This window comes from Saccopteryx leptura, chromosome 13 (genome assembly GCF_036850995.1).
Source record: "Saccopteryx leptura isolate mSacLep1 chromosome 13, mSacLep1_pri_phased_curated, whole genome shotgun sequence".
Lineage (NCBI taxonomy): Eukaryota > Metazoa > Chordata > Mammalia > Chiroptera > Emballonuridae > Saccopteryx > Saccopteryx leptura.
Genome location: NC_089515.1, coordinates 37,422,303 through 37,447,374, shown reverse-complemented (window position 1 = coordinate 37,447,374; position 25,072 = coordinate 37,422,303). Strand labels below are relative to the sequence as shown.

General features: G+C 37.0%; 1 protein-coding gene across 4 annotated transcripts in view; it reads left to right on the top strand.

Annotated features, from left to right (window-relative positions):
• The window catches only part of KIF20B (kinesin family member 20B), a 76,790-nt gene that overhangs the window by 25,751 nt on the left and 25,967 nt on the right, over positions 1-25,072 (top strand). For 2 of the 4 annotated variants that reach the window (XM_066355119.1, XM_066355117.1), the window contains exons 14-23: positions 1,665-1,804; positions 2,472-2,610; positions 3,713-3,941; positions 5,122-5,174; positions 6,674-6,787; positions 9,954-10,107; positions 11,064-12,261; positions 12,585-12,723; positions 18,336-18,455; positions 21,135-21,195. In XM_066355119.1, the coding sequence (XP_066211216.1) occupies positions 1,665-1,804; positions 2,472-2,610; positions 3,713-3,941; positions 5,122-5,174; positions 6,674-6,787; positions 9,954-10,107; positions 11,064-12,261; positions 12,585-12,723; positions 18,336-18,455; positions 21,135-21,195 (2,347 nt within the window). The remainder of the gene's footprint in view (positions 1-1,664; positions 1,805-2,471; positions 2,611-3,712; positions 3,942-5,121; positions 5,175-6,673; positions 6,788-9,953; positions 10,108-11,063; positions 12,262-12,584; positions 12,724-18,335; positions 18,456-21,134; positions 21,196-25,072) is intronic. The other 2 variants (XM_066355121.1, XM_066355118.1) reach the window with 2 other exon arrangements.

Genomic DNA, 25,072 nt, shown 5'->3' with positions numbered 1-25,072 from the left:
TATCCATATTACATGATTGTGTATGTGTGTTCAAAGTTTATAGAGTTGTTGTTCATAGTTGAGTAGTTATCAAAGCCTCATTTACATAACATCCTTCTTTGCTATTTTGGAAAGTGTTCTGGGGTGCTTCATAACTACTCTATATAACGTTTAGGCTTTAGATGTTGACAGACTAATTTTAAATCTAACCTTAATCAGTAACCACAGACCTAGTCTTTACCTGCCCCAGCCAGGAAATGTAGATGCTACTACCAGGTTCACAGAAGGTTGTGTGGATTGAATGAAATTAAATATGAACTCCCCAGAGTAGTTCCCTGGTGGGTAATAGATACTCAAATTTTCATTTCCTTAGTATAGCTAGGCAGTGAGACATTTCAGTTGCTATTTCTTTTTTTAAGATTTAAAAATTTTTTTTATACAGGGACAGAGATAGAGTCAGAGAGAAGGATAGATAGGGACAGACAGACAGGAACGGAGAGAGATGAGAAGCATCAATTATCAGTTTTTCGTTGTGACACCTTAGTTGTTCATTGATTGCTTTCTCATATGTGCCTTGACCACGAGCCTTCAGCCAAGTAACCCCTTGTTCGAGCCAGCGACCGTGGGACAGGCTGGTGAGCTTTTTGCTCAAGCCAGATGAGCGTGCGCTCAAGCTGGCAATCTCGGGGTCTCGAACCTGGGTCCTCCGCATCCCAGTTCAATGCTCTATCCACTGTGCCACTGCCTAGTCAGGCTATTTTTTTAAGATTTTATTTATTGCCTGACCTGTGGTGGCACAGTGGGTAGAAGCATCAACCTGGAACACTGAGGTCGCCAGTTCGAAACCCTGGGCTTCCCTGGTCAGGGCACATATGGGAGTTGATGCTTTCTGCTCCTCCCTCCCTTCTCTCTCTCTCTGTCTCCTCTCTCTAAAAAAAAAAAAAAATGAATAGATTTTATTTATTGACTTTAGAGAGAGGAGAGAGAGAAAGGTGGGGGGGAAGAAGTGGGAAGCATTAACTCATAACATTTGTTTTCATATGAGCCTTGACCAGGCAAGCCCAGGGTTTAGAACTGGCAACCTCAGTATTCCAGTTTGATGCTTTATCCACTGTGCCACCACAAGTCAAGCTCCAAGTCTGTTTCTTTTTTTTAAAGTGAGAGGAGGAGAGATAGACAGAAACCTGCATGTGCCTTGACCAGGATACTCCTGTTTACCCGCATCTAGGGCCATTGCGCAAATCAACAGAGCTATCCTCAGTGTCCGAGGCCAATGCTCAGATCAAACAAGTTATCCTCAGCACCCTAGGCTGACACTTGAACCAGCTGACCCAGTGGCTGCGACAGGGAAAGAGAGAGAGAAGGGAGAGAGGGTAGAAAGAGAAGCATATGGTCGCTTCTCTTGTGTGTCCTTACTGGGGATCAAAACCAGAAGGTCTGCACACCAGGCTGACACTCTATCCACTGAGCCAACCAGCCAGGGCTTTAAGTCTGTTCTAAAAGATTGGAGAGGCTTAGCTAATTTTTCAGGTTAATGAATCTACAAATAATTTTCAGTGAGAGTATTATTACTTTTAAAAGGATGCAAAATTATAATTGACTAAAGGAGAAGTTTTATTTTGAACATTTAGACAGTTTCTCTTGATATATTCTTTCATTAGAATATTAATATTTATATGTTTTAGAAACTGTTGAATTTAATAGAAGATTTGAAAAAAAAACTGATAAATGAGAGAAAAGAAAAGTTAAGATTGGAATTTAGAATTCGTGAAGAAGTTACCCAGGAATTCACTCAATGTTTGGCTCAACGGGAAGCCGACTTTAAGTAAGTTACTTTTTTTCCATATCCTGGTAAAAATTGAGAATTAATTTTTTTTTTTTTTTACTTTATATTAGATGGCTTCTGAAATCTCACTTCTTCGTATAGGTTTGAAAAATAGCTGTTACTAATTTCCATGGTGATTCTAAATTATACATGAATAATTACTTAAATCTGCTTTTAATCTATAATGTCCTTAATCTTAGAAATTTAAAACAAAAACACAGAGTAGTGCATTATTTATTTTCTTTTCCTAGTGTGAGGAGGGGAGATAGAGAGACTTCCACATGCACCCTTACCAATATCCACCCAGCAACCCCCATCTGGGTTCATGCTCTGCCCATCTGGGGCCATTCTCGAGTCCAAGTTGTTTTTAGCACCTGAAGTGAGGCTCTATGGAGCTTCCAGGTGGGGCGATGCGCTTGAACCAATTGAGCCATGGCTGCAGGAGGGAACGAGAGAGAGAGAGAGAGAGAGAGAGAGAGAGAGAGAGAGAGAGAGAAATAGAGAAGAGGGGGAGGGGCAGAGAAGCAGATGATCACTTCTCCTGTGTGCCCTGACCAGCAATAGAACCCGGACATCCACATGCTGGGCTGACATGCTACCACTGAGCCAACTGGCCAGGCAGTAGTGTGTTTTTGTTTCTGAATGGGGTTCATTTGTGTTAATGCAGGGAGGCACTCCTCCAGGAACGAGAGATATTAGAAGAAAATGCTGAATGTCGATTGGCTATCTTCAAGGATTTGGTTGATAAAACTGACACTCGAGAAGACCCAGTAAATCAGGATTGTTCCATGAAAGTTGAAACCAAAGTATGTTAACTGAAGTATTAAATTCATTGAAGATTTGATACCAGGATTTACTGTACCAAATCAATGATGTGAAATATTAATATACTTTAGAATTAAAATACTTACTATGTAGTTTTTTATAATTAAGTGTGCTTTGTTAGAAATGTAAGCATATGTAGTTTAAATATAGCTATTGGACTTGAAAAATTTTTATCTGTTATGTTTATATCTTATTTTGGTGTTGCTTGAGTCATGTTGAGTGCAGGTAAATAGGTTCCTTTTTGTCTTAACATGAAATACATCTCTCAGATTTGTCTTAAAGAGTTTTAAAGTTATAAGGGACCTAATGGGTCATTTACATACTGCTCTAATTAAAACAAAACATTTATATATAAAAAGAGGCCTGACCTGTGGTGGCGCAGTGGATAAAGCATCGACCTGGAAATGCTGAGGTCGCCGGTTTGAAACCCTGGGCTTGTCTGGTCAAGGCACATATGAGAGTTGATGCTTCCAGCTCCTCCTCCCTTCTCTCTCTCTGTTTCTCTCTCTCCCTCTCTCTCCTCTCTAAAAATGAATAAATAAAATAAAAAAAAAGATGCATTCTTATATATAAAAAGAATTGCTCTTACTACCTAATTATCCATTCTCTGCTGTTGAAGAAACATTCTTTTCTGCTGCTTCAGCTGAAGCTGAAATTAATTACATCCCTTTGGGGTTGTTTGTTGTTATTTAAGTTTTTAATTACTCAATTTGGAGGCCTGAGTTGGTGATGTCTAAGCTTTTTTTCAAGCTGGGGAAATGGAAATTTGTTTTCTCAGCTGTCCCAGCAAAACTCGTTATATTGCAAGTGCACCTGAACTAGATAATCATAATTGTTCTCTAATGACTTCTCACACTTATTACAACATTGTGTAAATGGGGATTCATGTCTCATGTTACTAAAACAAAAACAATGGAACACAGCTTTTTCATAATTGAAAATAACTTGATAGAATTTATTTTTAAAACATTTTAAGTTGTTAATTTTTTGCTATGTGTTTTTAAAACTGTCTAAATCAGATGGCATCACATTGCAAGGGAAAGCCACTGTTAACATTAGGCATGTGGTTTTTACTATTTTTAGGAAGCACAGAATTATGTAGGAATTGAAGATATTATTGCTTCTCTTCAAGATGATGTCACTGATATTAAGAAACAGACTGAAATTGCTCACTTATATATTGCATCTCTTGCTGACCCCCAGGAAACTATTGCTTATTTAGAAACAAAGTTTAATCAAGTTAAAGCTGAATTAGTTAAAACCAAAGAAGAATTAATCAAAACCCAGGAAGAGTTAAAAAAGAGAGAAAATGGTAAGTAGATGTATTTTACTTATATTTAGATGTTAGAAATGCATAAAAAGACAGCTGCTTAGTATAAGAGATTGATGTAACTTACTTACCTAGTGGCCAGAAAATTATTTGATATGGGTAACAGTTAATAATTTTTATGGCGTTATAGTAATTTACTATTGAAATGTTGTTTTACCTTTATTTGCTTTTAGACTAATATTGGAAAATGGACTTCTCAAAATAAAACAAAACTAAGTATTAGGTTTATCAGCAAATTAAATATCTTGGAAAATTGTAAAGCTGTAAATTTTGTTCTTTTTATGAACTTTTCTGTATTCTTTATGAACTCTTCTATATTCTTTATGAACTCACACAGTAATAGATTCTATTTCTTGGTTTGCAAGTTTGGGATAGAGTGACTCCTGTGAGTGATCTTAAGAAGTTTGTTGCCCTGGCCGGTTGGCTCAGTGGTAGAGCGTCAGCCTGGTGTGCGGAAGTCCCGGGTTCGATTCCTGGCCAGGGCACACAGGAGAAGCGCCCATCTGCTTCTCCACCTCTCCCCCTCTCCTTCCTCTCTCTCTCTTCCCCTCCCGCAGCCGAGGCTCCATTGGAGCAAAGATGGCCCAGGTGCTGGGGATGGCTCCATGGCCTCTGCCTCAGGCGCTAGAGTGGCTCTGGTTGCAACAGAGCTACGCCCTGGATGGGCAGAGCATCACCCCCTAGTGGGCGTGCCGGGTGGATCCCGGTTGGGCGCATGCGGGAGTCTGTCTGACTGCCTCCCTGTTTCCAGCTTCAGAAAAATACAAAAAAAAAAAAAAAAAAAAGAAGTCTGTTAGCTTGGTGCTTCATTCTAGCTCTGATGACCATATCTGGGTTTTAAGAGAGTTAGAAATACTCTGCCCTTTTCTCTGAAACAAGATAGGTAGGAAATAGTAGGTAACTGGTGCCTCTACATTATAAAGTATGATAGTATTCTGAATGTTGAAGGTGACTTTTTTTTAGAAACATTGTCCTCTGGTGGTCATCTTTTAGTGGTAGAATTTTAGTAGCTGAGTGCTATGTGTTTCAAGTGCTGTCAAAATCCTTTTTCCTGAATATAATACTAGTTGAAGTGTCTGCTATACCTGCTTATGTTTTGTGATCCTTAGTGATAATATTTAGGTGCTCAGATGTTTTTTTCAATATGTTTATTTTTTTTCAGAATCAAAAATTAACTTAAATTCATTGGTTCAAGAGCTGGAGAACTCTAACAAGGTAATACTTTAAGCTTTATTTTTGTATTGAGAAGGAACTTGATAAGTAACTGAAAGGGCATAAATTATGATAGAGTACATTTATTTAAAATATAATTAAAGTAATAAATGAATATGATAAAAAAATTTAAAAATATATGTCTTTACCCAATACCTCTTTTCAGTAATGGCTACTGGAAAGTTTTTCAGCTCTTCCAGAAAATATTTACTTATATATGTATATATAGAACATGTATACACATACATATACCTTTTAAAAATTTTACACAAATGGGGTTGTGGTTCTGTCTTGCTTTTTCCCCTCAAAAGATGTCTTAGAGATATTTCTACATCAGCACGTACAGATCTGTGTCACTTTTTTTTTGCTAAGTGCATGGCGATGATTAGATGATTAAAACTGTGTTTTTTCTGTCTGAAAGACTGAGTATTTTAAATTATGGAAAAAAGTAAGTTATGAAATATAACCTGAAGCAGTGTGTAGCCTTGGAATTCTCAAGATCTGTCACCTTGTTCCTTTAAGTCAGATAACCATTCCAGATGGTTGTAAATAGATTTAACATTGATATGTCTAAATATAAAATTACAAGCATACATGGAGGTGAGGGAAATTTAGTGCTCTAAATTTTATTTTTCCTGGTCTTCCTTGGTGTGGGTCTTCTTATTTTAATTACATTTTCCTACTGAAGAACTGAATACATTAAGATATGATCAGATATGAGTAATAGAAGATGCTGGTATTTAATATCCAGTATTTAAACAAGTAGCCACAATAATATACTTAGCAGAAGACGTTATAGCTACTGTTTAAACAATTCCTATTTTTTCTAATTATAAAAATTATAGATTCTAGTTGTAAAAATCCAGTTATACTAAATAATGCAAGGTAGAAAATAATAATGAGAAAGCAATCAATGAACAACTAAGATGCTGCAATGAAGAATTGATGCTTCTCATCTCTCTCCCCTCCTGTCTGTCTGTCCCTATCTATCCCTCTCTCTCTCTCTGTCAAATAAGTAAGTAAGTAAATAAAATTCTCTGTATTCTTCCTCCTAAATTACAAAAGAAGAAAGAAAAAGAGTAAGTTGGTTGGTAGGACTCTTAGACTTTTACTTTACATTTTTATAGAACACTTATGTACCCTTTTAAGTGCTTTACATATATTCACTTCAATCTCAGAACAACAACTTTATGATGTAGATAATATTATTTTTTAGTTTTACAAAGACGTTAAATAACTTGCCCAGGTTCTTACAACTAGAAGGTAGAGCAAGTAGGGTTCAAAGCCAGAGTCTGATTACATTCCTCTTATCTAATAGACTGTATTGCTTCTCTCTCCTTTGTTTTTATAAACGTTGTTTTTAAAATAAGGTCGTGTTGTACATAGCGTGGTATTTTTGCTTAGTCTTAAAATTTGAAAAAATTCTGAAACTGCATCATATTTGCATTTTAGTTATTCTAAAATATATTTACTCAACATTGCTGTTTTTCTTCTTTCCAAAGAAGATAATTATGCAGAATCAAAGAATTCAGGAGTTGAAAGAGATAATTAATCAAAAAGAGGATACTATTAGCAACTTTCAGAGCCAGAAGGTGGAAAACACATTTAAAAGCAGCGTAAGAATTTAACTTTGTTTGTCTGAATAATAACAAAATATTAAAAATATGTTTTGGTTCAAAATAAAATAATTTAAAATAGCTTATATAATAGACCAGTTTTCTAAAAATGTTGAATTGTTTATTCTGGTGTTGAATTCAATTTACTGTTATATAAATTTTAATTCTTGAGAATTTAAAGAAGGGCATTTGGTCTCTTTGAATATATGTATAAGAATATGAGAAGAGAAGAAGATGTAGCTCTTGCAAGTTCTAGTCTCAGCTAGTTGGAAAGGGAGCTCTGGAGTGAGAGGAATTTTGATATCTTAGATATATACACATAAAAGTCCTTATCTCTTTATCTATAACCTATGTCTATGTATATATAGAACTATAAATGAAATTTAGTAATCTAAGGTCTTTTTCCTTAGAGACTTGTTTTTATGTGCATTTTAGATAATGTTCATATACTTAGTAAGTAGGATATTTTCTTTTTTTTTTTTCAGTGAGAGGTAGGGAGTTATAGACAGACTCCCGCATGTACCCTGACTAGGGTCCACCCGGCATACTTCCTACTGGGCAATGCTCTGCCCATCTGGGGCTGCTGCTCTATTGCTCAGCAACTGAGCCATTTTTAGTGCCTGACATGAGGCCACAGAGCCATCCTCAGCACCTGAGGCCAACTTGCTCAAACTGTTTGAGCCATGGCTGCATGAGGGGAAGAAAGAATGGGGAGAGAAAGGAGAGAGAGAGAGAGAGAAAGGGGAAGGGTAGAGAAGCAAATGGTTGCCTCTCCTGTATGCCCTGACCTGGTATCGAACCTGGGACTTCCACATGCCAGATGAACGCTCTACCACTGAGCTAGCTGGCCAGGGTCAGGATATTTTCTTTAAAAAAGTCACATTATCTGACCTGTGGTGGTGCAGTGGACAAAGTATTGAACTAGAGCACTGAGTTCACCAGTTTAAATCCCTAGCTTGCCTGGTTAAGGCACATATGGGAAGCAACCATGAGGTGATGCTCTCGTTCCTCCCCCTACCTCTTTCTCTTTCTCTTTGGGTACTACAAGGGTAAATAAGCATTGTAGAAGAGTAACTTATCGTCTGTTTAATCTCTGGTAGGCCCCTTTTCAGGTATTTCTTAGATGTGTTATTCAGTCTGACTTTTCTTTACCTGAACTGGGAGAAACACCCTTGTAATAAGGTAGAAAGTAAGGATGAGACACATAAAATGATTTATTTCAGTTAAGAAACACTTATGAGTGTTTTCTGTTTGTCAGGTACTATGCAAGACTCTGGTAATTACATAGGTTAATAAAACCTAGTTCCCGCATTAGTTCCCTAGCAAGAGAAAAACCACATAGACACAGTAGTAATGAAATGTGCATTGGTAGTCAGTATGTGCAAGAAACTGAGGATTAGGTGGGCGTTTAGGGAATACTTTCTGGAGATGAAAAATTTTAGCCAGGTTAAAGAAGGCAGAAGGTGCAGTTGATAGCCACAAGAGACAAGAAGATATAACCTTTAGTTATAAGAATCAGAATACACACAAAGTCATGGAAACGAGAAGAAGCCTTTCAGTCATGAAAGTACAAGCAATTTGTTCAAGAAAAGAGTTTGAAGGAAGATGAGGTGACAAATGAGTCAGGGTAGCAGTAGATTGGGGTAAGATGGTGGAAGGCCTATTAATAGTGCAATAAAAAGTTTGGGTTGTATTCTGTAGGCGGTAGGGAGTCACTGATTTTAAAGAGAGGAGTATCAAAGTTGATTTTTTTTTTTTTAAATTTTGAGAAGATGTTTTTGGAAACTTGGAGGATAGGATTGAGATAGAATTAGACTAGAGGCAGAGAAACCAGTTAGAAACCAGTTAGAAACCTCTTGAAAGAGTTCATGTGATAGTTCATGAGGACTGTGAATTAGGGTAGTTGGATAGTGATGGTAGAGTTAAAGAAGAAACTGACTTGTGAAATAAGAGGGGGATAAAATTTTTGGAACTTGGGGCTTGACGTTTTCTGGGCCTCAAGGATCTCAGCACTTTTATTTGTTTATTTACCAGATGCTTCTGTTCTGGTCACTTGATTTGGGTTTTTAATCTGATCTTTGGTTTGGTGAAAGAAAATAAAAAACAGAAATGCCAGAGACATTCTGCTGACTACAACTTTGAAAAATATTGTTGGAAGTTTAACAAGGAATTATGTTTATTTCTTTAGTATGTTTGCATACCACAGTATGTTTAAATAATAGTAAAAAACCAATATAAAATAAGCAGTATTCTTAATTTAGTAGTCCTTGCCTATAAATAAACTTTTTAAATAGGCTCTAGATCCTGTTATCAACTTATAACAATACTAAATTGTTCACATAAATATAAATATATTAGTAAACAAGTAAAACAATTTTGTATTTAGTGTGTTTATATTTTTCTTTTCAAAGCACATTACAAATGTGACTTAAGGGTAGGTGTTTTAGGGTTCTGTAGTTATTCCCAAACAAGTCTCTAATCCACCTGATCACCTTAGAAAATCTAAAGAATTTGTTTTGACGTATTAGGTGAAACTACATGCCTAACTGATTTTAAGACAAGTTTTTTTTGTCCTCATTGTACACTCTAGTCAATATTACTCATTTGTAGAGCCACCTGTTATTTTAGGGTGAGACTTAAATAATTTAGAAAAATGTTTTAACAATTTTTTTTTAAGTCAGAGTCTGGGAGGCAGAGAGACAGACTCCTACATGTACCCCCACCAGCATCTATCCAGCAAGTTCCCTACTAGGCCATGCTCTGCCCAACTGGGGCCACTGCTCTGTTGCTTGGCAACCGAGTTACAATATTTTAGCACCTCAGGCAAGGCCATGGACTATCCTCAGCACCTGGGGCCAACTCACTGGAGCCAGTCGAGTCATGGCTGCAGGAGGAGAAGAAAAAGAAAAAGAGAGAGAGAGAGAGAGAGAGCAGGGGGAAGGAGAGGGGTGGAGAAGCAAACGATCGCTTCTCCTGTGTTCCCTGACTAGGAATCGAACCTGGGACTTCCACATGCCAGACTGATGCTTTACCATGGGGCCAGCCAGCCAGGACCTCAACAAATTTTGAAATAAAGTTTTTATGCTATATTATTGAAACAAATATAGTTTTTTGTATTTATTGTAGCTTTATATATGTGAACTAATCTGAATTTATTTTATTTTAGGACAAGGCTGGTTCATCTTCTTTAATAATAAATAATGAATTGGCTTGTAATGAAACAGTTGAAATGCCTAAGGACAATAAAACTAAAACGTACCCAGGAAGAAAAAGATTAAATGAAAATGAACTTCAACAAGATGAACAGCCAGCAAAGAAAGGTGCTACTTCATTTACCAAAAAGAGGCCATTAAGACTAATTCCTAAACCAGTAAATAGAAAAGTTGCAAGTGGAGGAAATTCACGTGTATAAGGAAAACAACCTGAGGAAATCAAAATACCGTATCCCTATAACGCTGACATGTATAAACTGTAGAGGATGGATATATTTAAAGTTGTCTTTTATTATAATAAATATACTTTTAGAAATTGTGCTTTTACCACTTTTGCATGCCTATTATTCTTTTAGTAGTTAAATGGTTATAATAGTTAAAGCATAGCACTTTTGTTTTCATCATGTTAGTATCTTTTCCGCCCAGATTTCTCCACATTATTTTTTACCTTTGCATTCTTAGTTCATTTGGAGAAAAGAGCATTTGACAAGAGGTATTTGAGCTAAATTTTACTAAAGACACATGTGCAAGATTAAGAACTATAGCTAGATTTCTGGTTAGATTTGAGTAAGTTTAAGTAACGTAGCAAAATTTTATTTCTTCTTAGAAATCACAACCGCTTTGACTAGGTCTCCACTATTTATGTTACTAGAAATTATAGGGATTACATAAAGTGATCATATGAAAATTGTAGCTATAACCACCCTCCTTTCCCTATACCTGCTACTAAAAAATCTCCAGAACAAAATACGTGATTTTTGGTAGAAAATGTAAATAACATTGAAAGCGGTAAAAAGAAAGTGTAGAAAACTGGTGATCCTCAGAGGTAGTTCCTGTCATTTGGTGTACTTCTTTTGCTAACTGTCTCCATTAACTTACAGAACTATAATTTTATATAACTGGGCTTTTACCATGTATGTTTTTGCTTTTTCACTCAGTAGCTTATTTGTGTTTTTCATTAAAAGTTTGCTTTCATATTTTATGTGTTTGGATATTGGCTTATCCGATTACTTATGGTTTTATTAAGGTTTAACAGATTAATAACAATTTTCCTATTTTTAAAGGACCTACACATGTTAGTCCAGCTATCACTCAAGACCAAAAGAAAAGTGAAGAAACACAACAGAGCATTTCAGAAGATGAGGAAAACAGAGTTTTACAAGAAAATAATGAGAATGAAGAACTGAAGACACGATTACTCGTTATTGAGAATGAACTCAGAAATGAAAAGGAAGCAAAAGCAGAATTAAGTAAACAGATTGTTAGTTTGCAGCAAGAACTTTCTTTTTCTGAGAAGAAGAGCTTTTCTTTAAGTACAGATGTCCAACAAATTCAGTCAATGTATGACAATGCAGTTTCTGAATTACAAGTGCAGAAAGGGATAAATCAAGAACAGGAGGAAAAGATTATGAAGTTGTCTGAGGAGATAGAAATTGCTAGAAGAAACATAACAGATAATGTTTCCCAAATAAAATTAATGCAAGCAAAAGTAGATGAACTGCGAGCCTTTGATTCAGTTTCTCAGACCTCAGACATAGATTTACTCAGTCTCCGGGTTCTCTCAGGTGGTTCTCAAGAGGATGATTTGCCACGTACACAGTTGAACCCTTTGGACAATGATTATTTGGGGAGTAAGCAGGTTAAACTCAATAGGGAAGGTTCTTTCCACTCTAGTATTGACGCCATTTGGAAAGAATGTAAGGAGATTGTAAAGGCCTCCTCCAAAAAAAGCCATCAGATCCAGGAACTAGAAAAACAAATAGAAAAATTACAAGAAGAAGTAGAAGGCTTTGAGGATGAGAACAAGAGACTGAAAACAGCGAATAAAAATCAAGATGACCTACTGAAAGAAAAAGAAACTCGCATACAGCAGCTGAAGGAAGAATTACAAGAAAAAAATGTTAGCCTTGATGTTCAGGTACAGCAAGTGGTTGAAGGAAAGAGAGCACTTTCAGAACTTACACAAGACATTGCCTGCTACAAAGTAAAAATAAATGAACTTGAAGCAATCTTAGAAACTCAGAAAGCTGACTGTAGTCATTCAGCTAAGTTAGAACAAGAAATTTTGGAAAAACAATCTATCATCTTGAAGCTAGATAAAAATCTGAAGGAATTTCAAACAAATTATCAGGATTATTTAAAAAATACCAAAGAAAAGGAAGTCATGTTGAAAGGCGAAATCACAGAATTAACAAATAATTTGCAAGATGTAAAGCATTCTCTTCAATTAAAGGAAGAAGAAAACTGTCAAGAGACAGAAAAGTAAGCTAAATGTTATTCAAATATTTAAAATATGCAAAGCATTCGTTTTATTGATTTTCATATGTAGCTTTTAAATACTTTAGGTGGGCATAACTTAAAGAATGTATGATGAGTGAAGAACTTTGTTTATGTAAACCTTTGGAACCAAGTTTTATGCAGAGATCTTTTTATAAAATCTGAAATCCTCTCTGCATGACTCATTCATGATTTGAACATTCTAAATTTGTGAAAAGATGCAATTTTGTAGATAGATCCTGTCTCACATGTACGATTCTAAGTGATTAATGGTGTGTCACTATAGAAAAGGGGTTTGTGTTTTATAGATTGCAAGAGGAGCTCTCGGCAAGCTCTGCTCTTATCCAGAATCTGAAAGCAGATCTTCAGAGGAAGGAAGAAGATAACGCTGAGCTGAAAGAGAAACTAACTGATGCCAAAAAGCAGATTGAGCAAGTACAGAAAGAGGTAGGCTGTTTGAAAAGCTGTGCATCCCATTTAAATGACAAAGATGGTGTTAATTATATATCAAGTTAGACACTAATTTTAGGATTGAACAGAATATTTGTCAACTCCGTAATTTTTCTTAACATGACGAGAACAATTTCACAAAAGAAAACTTAAACTGAAGAATGCCTAAGATTAAGAATAAGTGCCAGCCAACCAGGTGGTGATACACTGAAAAGAATAGTGTCTCGTGGAGAATCGGAACCTTTTGTTTCTTTTAAGGACTGTTAAGTTCAAGTTCCACCCAAAAAATAAAAAGCAAACGTTTTACGGATAGTATTTAGGGGAGTGTGCAGTACAATTATAACAAGTTTTTATTGTAGTTTAATTTTAAAATAGGAAATTTAATCACATGATTTCAAATTCAAAAAATATAAAAGTAATATACAGTGAGAAATAAAACTTCCACCCCTCTCAGCCATCAAATAGAATGTTACTTTTTTTTTTTTTTTATAGAGACAGAGAATCTGAGAGGGACAGATAGGGACAGACAGACAGCAAGGGACAGAGATGAGAAGCATCAATTATTTGTTGCGGCACCTTAGTTGTTCATTGATTGCTTTCTCATATGTGCTTTGGGGGTCTACAGCAGAGAGATTGACCCCTTACTCAAGCCAGTGACTTTGGGCTTCAGGCCAGTGACTTTTGGGCTCATGGCAACGATCATGGGGTCATGTGTCTATGATCCCATGCTCAAGTAGGCACCCCTACACTCAAGTTGGTGAGCCTGTGCCCAGGCCAGATGGGCCCGCACTCAAGCCTGCAACCTTGGGGTTTTGAACCTGGGTCATCCGCATCCCAGTCCGATGCTCTATCCACTGTGCCACTGCCTGGTCAGGCTTAATTACTTTCTTTTTACTTCTGCCTTTTCTTTTTCTTCCTATAAAAAATAAAAACATCCTATAAATGCTGGTTTAAATCTTGTGGGGTTTTTTTTACGTAAATATATATCTTGGTTGTCATTTCATGCCAGGATATAAAAAATCTTCAAAGAAGTTTTTTTTTTTTTTTTAAAGATTTTATTTATTCATTATAGAGAGGAGAGAGAGAGAGAGAAGGGGGAGGAGCAGGAAGCATCAACTCCCATATGTGCCTTGACCAGGCAAGCCCCGGGTTTTGAACCGGCAACCTCAGTGTTTCCAGGTTGACGCTTTATCCACTGCGCCACCACAAGTCAGGCTTCAAAGAAGTTTTTTAATGCCTGTTAAGTATATTTACTATAGTTAATTGGTCCCTATTATTGAACAATCCTGATAATTCCTACTCTTTTGCTGATTCAAAATTCCCACAATCATATTGTGTTAATGTAAATTAGAAATAAAGGAAATAAAATTTTTATTAAGTAAATAATTTCATGAGTATTAGGCCTGTAGTAGAGAAGAGGAGAAAGTGGGAGGTAGCTCCTGCTGTGGACCTAGTGCCATCTACGTGTCTGTGAGCAGAGAAAGGCTTTTTTTATAATTTTTTTAATTTATTCATTTTAGAAAGGAGAGAGAGAGAGAGGAGAGAGAGAAGGGGGGGGGGAGGAGCAGGAAGCATCAACTCCCATATGTGCCTTGACCAGGCAAGCCCAGGGTTTCAAACCGGTGACCTCAGCATTTCCAGGTCGACGCTTTATCCACTGTGCCACCACAGGTCAGGCGAGAAAGGCTTTTTTTGTTGTTGTTGTTTGTTTGTTTTTCCCCTCTTAGCCTTGTAAGCACTCTGAATCCTGGAACCTTTGGCCTAAATTCATTCATAATGATGTAGAGATGTGTAAATTGTGTTTTCCATTACTATGTTAGTAGTTAAGATCCCAGATTCACCATTAGTATATTTAGTAGGATTCTGATTTAAGTACAGTGGTGAGTACTAAGTTTTATTTAAAAAAATTTTTTTTAAAGACTGTTCATTTTAGGAGGGGGGAGAGAGAAAAAGAAGGGAAAAAACAGCAGGAAGCATCAACTCCCATATATGCCTTGACCAGGCAAGCCCAGGGTTTCGAACCAGCAACCCCAGCATTCTACAGTAGATCGGCATTTTATCCATTGTGCCGCCACAGGTCAGGCTTGAAGGTTTTTGTTATTTTTTTTTGTGACAGAGACAGAGGGACAGATAGGGGCAGACAGACATGAAGGAAGAGAAATGAGAAGCATCAATTTTTTTTTTTTTTTTTTTTTTTTTTGTGACAGAGAGAGAGGGACAGAGACAGGAAAGGGGAGAGATAAGAAGCATCAATTCTTTGGTGCGGCTCCCTAGTTTCTCATTGATGGATGGCTTTCTCATATGTGCTCTGACTGGGGGCTACAGCAGACCGAGTGACTCCTTGCTCAAGGCAGCGACCTTGGGCTCAAGCTGGTGAGCCTTGCTCAAACTAGATGAGCCTGTGCTCAAGCTGGCGGCCTCGGGATTTTGAACCTGGGTCCTCTGCGTACCAGTTCGATGCTCTATCCACTGTGCCACTGCCTGGTCAGGCTGAGAAGCATCAATTCTTTATTGTAGCTCCTTAGTTGTTCATTGATTGCTTTCTCATATGTGCCTTGACTAGGGGGCTACAGCAGAGTGAGTGACCCCTTGCTTAAGCCAGCCACCCCGCGCTCAAGCTAGTGAGCCTGTGTCCAACTTGGATGAGCCTGTGCTCAAACTGGTGACCTTGGGGTTTTGAACCTGGGTCCTCTGCATCCTAATTCAGTGCTCTATCCACTGCGCCACTGCTTGGTCAGGTGGCCAGCCTCTAAGTTTTTATTCTTGTATATATTTTTAATTTATTTATTCATTTTAGAGAGGAGAGGGAGAGACAGAGAGAGAGAAGGGGGGGAGGAGCTGGAAGCATCAACTCCCATATGTGCCTTGACCAGACAAGCCCAGGGTTTCGAACCGGCGACCTCAGCATTTTCAGGTCGATTCTTTATCCATTGCGCCACCACAGGTCAGGCCTCTTAAGTTTTTATAATATGGAGAAATGCTTGTATTACAGTGTTAGGGTAATACAAGCTGGATCCAATTTCATATATGGTAGGATTAAAACTGAACAATTTTGTATACAAGCATAGACTAAAAGGAAACATCAAAATTACAATTATATAGTTTGACTATTTTAGGTAATGGGATTATAGGTAGTGTTTTCAAAGCTCTACTGTTGCATTAATTTCTTATAATGAATAGTTATGGTATATCTTCATTCATAATAAGGGAAATGCAGGTTTTTGATCAGTGGAAGAAAAATGTAAGCAATACTACCCTAGATAATTCACAGAATCTGTTGTTGTTTCTGATAATTATATACAGAGAATTTCCAGACCACCTGACAACTATTTCAAAAAGGTTAGATTAGAAATGTAAGACAGCCTGACCAGGCAGTGGCGCAGTGGATAGAGTGTCGGACTGGGATGCGGAATGACCCAGGTTTGAGCCGAGGTCGCCAGGCTCATCTGGTTTGAGCAAAAAGCTCACCAGCTTGGACCCAAGGTCGCTGGCTCGAGCAAGGGGTTACTCGGTCTGCTGAAGGCCCGCGGTCAAGGCACATATGGGAAAGCAATCAATGAACAATTAAGGTGTTGCAACGCGCAAAGAAAAACATGATTGATGCTTCTCATCTCTCTCCGTTCCTTTCTGTCTGTCCCTATCTATCCCTCTCTCTGACTCACACTCTGTCCCTGTTTAAAAAAAAAAAAAGTAGGACAGTAAAGGAGACCTAACCTATAATTAGGTAAAGGGAAATATTTTAGTGAAATAAGCAAGTTAAAAGCATTGTGGCATAATTTGGAAAAACACTTGTTTACCACACAAAAGACTTGGATTTGTTTTGCTTCCAAGGCATTAACTTCTTATTTTAAAATACTGTTTCTGAGTACCATGATTATTAGTAAGCATTATCAAGCATGGTGTAGTTGACTTGTGTTCACATGGAACCAGTTACTCAGTTCTTAAAATATAGCTACTTTTTCCAACTAAACCTAATTTTTATTGTGATATATTATTAGTAAATACTTTTTAAGAAGTAAAGGTCTTTTGTCACTCTTCTTTTGAAATATGCTACTCTTGACAGTCCATTTGTGTTCTAGATCTTTTTATATGCACTTAATATATATAAATAATAATTGTATATACTGGTATTTTTTATATTTATAAATGGGATCAACTATATGCCCTGGCTGGATAGCTCAGTGGATTAGAGTGTCGCCCTGAAGCACAGAGGTTACTGGTTCGGTCTGGTCAGGGCACATGCAGGAACAGACAGATATGCCTGTCTCTGTTTCTCTTTCCTTTCCTCACTTGCTAAAATCAATCAATAAAATTAAAAAGAAAGGGGGGGAGATCAACTATATATAAATGTTAATTTTCAATGTATTCCATTAATAAGATTTATTTTCTTAGCACTATTTAGAGAGGTATCTTGTTTTAAGTAATGTTTTATTGTATAGATGACTGTTTACCATTATTCTGATGATGGGTATTGAGTGTTTATTAAACAATGTGCAGTGTCAGTGCTAATAGGAATAATAATAGCAGTTTATTCTGAGTTTACATATATCATCTCATTTAATTCTCAGATAGATATTAAGGGTAGGCACTGTTTTTTACTTCTGTTATGTAGATAACTAAACACCCATTGGGAGAGATAAGTTGTCCAGGTTCACTTAGCTAGTATATGGTAGAGCCAGGATGGAAACTGCGGCAGTCAGCGTGAGTTGCATCTCAGTGCAACAACACATAGACTGTATTTATTATTGGCCGACAATTTATATACATAAAAGCAACGTGAGTGGTGTTTCTTACTGGAATTCCCATGTTTTTAAGCAAAATAAACAGATGAAAACAAATATTAATGCATGATTATAGAAGAAATATGTATTGTCGTATATTTGGGACATGCAGAAAGCCTGAAAGGGAATGTAAAAATCCTCTTTTACTTAGTGCCATTGTTATTATGGCATCTGCATTGTTTTTTATGAGGGGAACTTGTACAAATGAATTTATTTTAGTATTTGAGATCTCTAGGATTGGCATGATAGAAATTGGCTTAAATAAGTTACCTTTGTTTCTTTCTTTTTTTTTTTTTTGAAGATTTTTATACCCATTCATAGTGCTTTTGATTTCTATAACAAGTTAGTAGAATTAGGTACCAGTAACATCAAAAGTCAGTTGACTTTCCCTTGCCTCAATACTTTTTGGTCATGTAATTGTTTCATTTTTAATGTGTATATGCCATTATTAGTCTTTAAAGTATTTCTTGTATGACTGGGTTCAAATTACTCAATAAACCTTGGAAATTTGAGCCAGTATTTTCCCCCCTAGAATGCTATGTTGGTTTTTCCATGATAATGATTTTGCTGTTGCATATAAGATACTATACTTTTTCAAGAGCAGTTGTAGAATTTGAGTTCATAAAATGTAAGAAGAAAATGATTTATTTCTTCATATACATTCTCCTTTAGAGTATTAAGAAATATTCTGATAATTTCAAGCTGTATCTTATACTATGTTAGAATCTATGGGTTTTTAAGGACATGATTCTTTGAACCAGTGGCCATGAATTTTAAAAGCAATTAATATTTTAAAAATATTTATTTTATAATCATTACTTGGTTTAGGTATCTCTAATGCGTGATGAAGAAAAATTACTGAGGATTAAAATGAATGAACTGGAGAAAAAGAAAAACCAGTGTTCTCAGGAAATAGATATGAGACAGCGAACCATTCAGCAACTCAAGGTAACACTTTTTTAAAGGATAGTCTAAATAGAGTCTATATGTTTTAGTGTCTAAAATAGCAGTACTTTATACCACATTCTCTTTTGACCTTTTCTGGAATTGAAAAATAAGTTGCTTCTACTGATGAGAATATTGGAAAGAAAAAAATAGTAACTTTGCTATGGAGAAGGCTGGCATATACTGCCTTAACCAGGTGTTCAAGAATAGCATCACCAGCGCTAAGCCATACTGGTCACATGTATTTTCTGATTTGATGTGACCAGAAGGGCATGTGTTTTCTTTTTCTTTGGCATGTGTTTTCTATGGTATTTTTCCTCCATATCCATGAGCTCTGTTTTGTGAGAAAACATTAGACAAACGCAGTAAAAGGACCTGTAGAAAGTGTCAGGGTCATTGAAGAAAAGTATTACTGAGAAACTGTCCCGTGGGATACTAAGGAAATGCAGTGTTGTATCGTGTGTGGGATCCTAGAACATCAGTGGAGAGACTGGTGAAATCCAGGTAATATCTGTAGTGTTGATCGTATTACACCAATGCTAATTGTTTTCCATACAAAAATGATTGTTTCCATTTTCTAACTAACAGCTTCGAGACTCAACTGCGCGTTTTTCTGTGTCCAATTTTAGTTTTTAAATTTTAAAGTAAATACTGTATTTCCCTATGTATAAGATGCTTCCATGTATAAGATGCACCTTAATTTGGGGGCCCAAAATTTGAAAAAAGTGGATTACATGAAGTTATTGAACTCAAGTTTTATTCGTACAACTCCTCATCACTGTCAAAACTCCCATCTATTAGCTTGTGCTCATCTGTGTCTGATGACGAATCACTGTCTTCAACAGTGAGTGCAAAAACAAGCACAAAAATGCAGGAAGTGCAAGTAAAAAAATCTACAGCCACTTGTATAAGGCACATCCAGTTTTTAGACCCTAAATTTTTTTCAAAAACGAGTGCGTCTTATTCATGGGGAAATATGAGGGAAGCTAAATGGAGGTTATACAGGAAATCTCTGCTATCTTTGCAATTGTTTTATAAATCCAAAATTATATTAAAACAAAAGGTAAAAAGAAAAAGGTAAGGTCTTTTAAAAATAAATTTAAAAATTTTATTTATTTATTTATTTTCCAAGTGAGAGGAGGGGAGATAGAGAGACAGACTCCCATATACGCCCGGACAGGGATCCACCCAGCAGCCCCTGTCTGCGTCTGATTCTCTGCCCATCTGGGGCCATGCTTGCAATTGAGCTGTTTTTAGTGCCTGAGGTGGAGGCTCCTTGGAGCCATCCTAAGCGCCCAGTCCGATGTGCTTGAAACAGTTGAGCCATGGCTGTGGGAGGGAAAGACAGAGAGAAAGAGAGAGGGGAGGAGGAAGGGTGGCGTGGAGAAGCAGGTGGTCACTTCTATGTGCTCTGACTTCGGCAGTTGAACCTTGGACACCCATACGCTGGGCTGACACTCTATTCACTGAGCCACTGGACAGGGCTTGCATCTTTGCTTTTATTTATTTTTGTAAATTTTTTTAAATTTTCTTTTTCAGAGACAGAGAGTCAGAGAGAGGGATAGACAGGGACAGACAGACAGGAAAGGAGAGATGAGAAGCATCAATCATTAGTTTTTTGTTGCGACACCTTAGTTCTTTGATTGCTTTCTCATATGTGCCTTGACCGTGGGCCTTCAGCAGACTGAGTAACCCCTTGCTTGAGCCAGTGACCTTGGGCCCAAGCTGGTGGTCTTTTGCTCAAACCAGATGAGCCCGCGCTCAAGCTGGCAACCTCTAGGTCTCGAACCTGGGTCCTTGGCATTCCAGTCCACCGCTCTATCTACTGCATCACCGCCTGGTCAGGCAGCATCTTTGCTTTTAAATGAAGCAAACTAATAAATATTCAGGTGTTAACATGTGATACAAAGTTTTAACTGAATATAATCCTAAGAAAGTAAACTGTATTTTTCATAATACAATTCAGAGATTTCCAGGTTCTGTAATGATTGATTCTAAGACTTAGGAAGTAAGAAGATAGTGCTGAAGTTAGATGAGGTAAGAAGAGAGAGGCTGGATTACCTGAGAGGTGAAAAGTAGAATTGGAGGATTTATTGATTTTAGAGGAAGAGAGAGAGAGAGGCAGAAACATTGATCTGTTCCCACATGTGCCCTGACCAGGGATTGAACTGGCAACCTTTGCATTTTGGGAGGATGCTAAGCTGTCTGGCCAGGGCTGGAGGATTTTCAATGCCCGTAATTTTATCTTGGCTCTTAAGTGTTTGGCTACTTTTCACATATCCCATCTACTTTCTACACAGAGGGGACAGAGGGCCCTATTTTTCTGCATTTTGAATGTACTGAAAGGGAACTTTTCCTAATGTTCCTCCTGTGTTAAATACAGAGTAAACCTCCATTTTCTTGTTTTTGCTTTTTGTGCTGTGTAAGAGTACACAGTAACTTAAAACATTAATTTAAATGGCTGGGCAGTGAATTTGAGGCAGATGAAAGGTATAAAGTTACGATTACTTATTAAACTCTCACTCTGGTCTTTTCTACAAGGTAAAAGACTTGGAAGCTCAAACTAGTAGTCAGCTTTGTAAGAGACGGATTTCAAACCTAATATTGCTTTTCAGCTCCACTATTGTATATTGGTGTGTGTTTGTTACATTTGCATTTAATTCATATTCTTTCATTTTCCAGGAGCAGCTAAGTAATCAGAAAGTGCAAGAAGCTATACAGCAGTATGAGAGAGTGTGCAAAGGTCAGGAACAAGCCTCTCTTTCCAGTATTACAGTGACTGGCAAAATAGTTGTAATAACAATAGGTTTAGTGTTTTCCTTTGAAAATTCTGAAGTAAAGTAAGGACAGTGTAAGATGTAACATTATCAAAAGAGAAAAGCATTGGTTCTAATGAGTAACTTAACAGTTTAAAGTTTATTCTTGGAAATAGAAAACACTAAGAAATATTCAGTCAAAACTACATTGATCTCTAGGTAATGGGCAAGACAAAGTTACATAGGTCACAATGAATGTAATAGATTTCTAAACAAAATCATGTAAAGAATATACTTCAAGTAAAATAGCTTTAAATTTTTAAAAATACTTTATAAAGTTTAAAAAACCATTTAAAACTTTAGGCTCAAATTATATGTGCCGAGTTATGCTTTTTAAACTCAAATTGTGTTGATTTTTAAATTTGAAATGTTATAAAAATGTCTTTGTATATGATATACCTACAGGGGAGCAAAAGTAGGGTTACAGTTGTTTGTATGGAAAACGTCATGCAGGTTACGATTATGATAATGGCTTTATTAACTCAAAGAATGTCACGATGGCACAGTGCATTTAGGTACAACCTCGTTAAGTGCTCACAGTGCCGTCCTTCTTGTAGTCTGCTTGCTGTACTCACGCACACTGGCACAGATTTCTTACTTAGTCTGCTTACCCCTCTATTTCTTTCCATAAAGTTATGCACATTCCTCTTCTCCCCATCACTCACTCACCCCTTACCAAAATACTGTATTTTTAGTTCTTGAGGCTTTTCCTAGCTTCTGCATTTCTATTTAAATATTGAACACCATTCACTTAGCTATCTTAGTAAATTTGTTTTTGAAACAAATTGAGATATAATACATGTACCATAAAATTTACTCTTTAAAAGTGTACATGTTATTGGGTTTAGTATATTTATGGTGTTGTACAATCACTACCACTTCCTAACTTCAGAACATTTTCATCACCCCCAAAAGAAACGCTGTACCCATTAGCCAGTCCTTGTCAACCACTAATCTACTTTCTGTCTCTGTGGATTTTCCAGTTGTAGACATTTAATGTAAGTGGTTTCATATAGCATGTGGCCTTTTGTGTCTGACTTCTTTTACTCAGCATGTTTTCAAGTTTTGTCCATATTGTAGCATGTATCAGTACTTCATTCTTTTTTATGGCCAACTAATATTCCACTGTATGGGTAGATCACTTTTTGTTTAAGTATTAGTTAATGGGCATTTGGATTGTTTCCACTTTTTGGCTTTTATGAATATTTGTGTACAAGTCCTTGGGTGAACATATGGTTTTAGTTCTCTTGGGGATATATATCTAGGAGTGGAACTACTGGATCATATGGTAACTGTATGTTGAACTGTTTCAGGAACTATCAAGTTTTTCTGCAGTGGCTGTATTATTGTATATTCCAATTAACTTCTTCATGATGTTGTCAACACTTCTTTTTTTCCTTTTTAAAGTTATAGCTATCTTTATTACAGGGTTGCTGTAACTAAGGACTACAAACTGGGTGGCTTAACACAACAAAAACTTATTCTTTCCTGGTCCTGAGAGCTAGAAATCTAAGTAAAGATATTGATATGGTTCTTCTGAAGGTTTTAGGGAAGAATCTTTCCTTGTCTCTTCTAGCTTCTGGTGGTTAGTGGTAATCCTTTGTATTTCTTGGTTTGTGTCAGTATAACTCCAGTCTGTCTTTTTTTTTTGTTTGTTTGTTTGTTTTTTTGTTGTATTTTTTCTGAAGCTGGAAATGGGGAGAGACAGTCAGACAGACTCCCGCATGCATCTGACCAGGATCCACCCGGCACGCCCACCAGGGGGCGATGCTCTGCCCACCAGGGGGCAATGCTCTGCCCCTCCGGGGCGTCGCTCTGTTGCGACCAGAGCCACTCTAGCGCCTGGGGCAGAGGCCAAGGAGCCATCCCCAGCGCCTGGGCCATCTTTGCTCCAATGGAGCCTCGGCTGCGGGAGGGGAAGAGAGAGACAGAAAGGAAGGAGAGGGGGGGTTGGAGAAGCAAATGGATGCTTCTCCTGTGTGCCCTGGCTGGGAATCGAACTCGGGTTCCCCCGCACGCCAGGCCGACGCTCTACCACTGAGCCAACCGGCCAGGGCCGTAAATAAAGTTTTATTGGAACATAGCATCACATTTTCTTTTGTATTGTCTGGCCACTTTCACATTACTGTGGTAGAGGTAAATAATTGTGACAGACCTTAAAGTAGTTACTATCTGACCTTTCACAGAAAACGTTTGCCCTCTCTGGTTTAGACTTTATTTTTTGTTTGTTTGTTTGTTTTAGACTTTATTTATTCATTTTAGAGAGAGGAGACAGAGAGAGAGAAAAGGAGAGGAGCAGAAAGCATCAACTCCCATATGTGCCTTGACTAGGCAAGCCCGGGGTTTTGAACCGGCGACCTCAGCGTTCTAGGTCGACGCTTCACCCTTTGTGCCACCACAGGTCAGGCTCTGGTTTAGACTTTAAATAGTATCGTTTCCCTTTACCTTCAGATTCAGTACATAATTATGTTACTTTTTCCAGTGACTCCTCATATTTTTTCTATTTCTTATGTCAAAGAAATAGACATAAGACCTTATGTCAAACTCACTCTCTTGTATAGGCACACAGCTAAATTAAAATGTTCTAAAACTCTTTTTTGATTGTATCATTTTCCTATTAAAAGTATTTGATCATTTCCTGTTGCCCACACAATAAATGCTCTAGCTTGACATTCCAGCCTACATGAGTATTTCTAATTGGGATTTTACATGACATTTATGTCATTTTCCTCCTAGGTTGTGTAACATCCCTTCTTGCCTCTTTCTACCTGTTCTCAAATATTATGTTTAAGCTTTTTCTCTTTGAGTCCTTCCCTGGACATTATATCTCTCATTGATCCTCACTCTGAATGTCAGGCACTTGATTGCTTAGTCATTTGATAGGTATTTCTATAGCTATGATGAGATATCTGTCTCATAGTTGTCTTTGTGGTGTTTGTTTTTGTATATTTCTGGATTCTTTCCTGAAATAAAATATAAATTATTGGAGGCAACGGCTGAAGTAAATTCTTTTTTCTCTACTGCTCCTGCCTTTCAAATAATAGGAGGATAGCTGTTGATAGGCGCCCATTGGTGCCCTGGCACTTTGCTAATTGATAACTAGATACTCAAAGTCTTGTTCTAGCTCCCTAGTTTAGTGCAAAATAGGAAATATATTGAATAGAATGGAAAAGGAAAGGGATTCTTCGAATAAACTTATAATTTTATAATATGAATATTTTGCAAATTATGCTTTTTGAAAGAAAGTTCATGTGATACCACTAAGATTCCTTTCATCTGGGAGGAATTTTGTTTGATTAGCACTTGTGGCAACTTACATCAATAGACAGATATATGGAAAATTACTCATATTTTCATACTCTTTTTTTGTTTGAGTTTAGCTTGCTTTCTGTGAACTATGTGGGAGCCATCTTTTGAGATTTTTAGTGACCTAAGATCGAGCTGTGTGTATTTATAGGTTTGTCACCTCTCACATCAGCAATAGTTTTGATAAGAAGTATCTCAAATGAGTTTTGCTAATATATGGCTATCACCAGAGGCAACAAAGTAATCTTTCCTTTTCATGTCTTCCTAGCAGACAGGATTAAAATAGAATTGTTTACAAGTCATTGTCATTTTTTAAGGGTTCGAAACAATTTTGGTAAGGCTAGTAGCACAGTTATTTCTCAAGAGCTGGTTTTAAAAACACTAGAAGTAAATATTTGGCTTTGAAGATTTTTCTATAAAAATAATTACTTGAGTTTTAAGAAATGAAGTCAGATGGGATTGAATCCTTTTTGTTTTTTAGGAGGTAAAAGTTTTAGT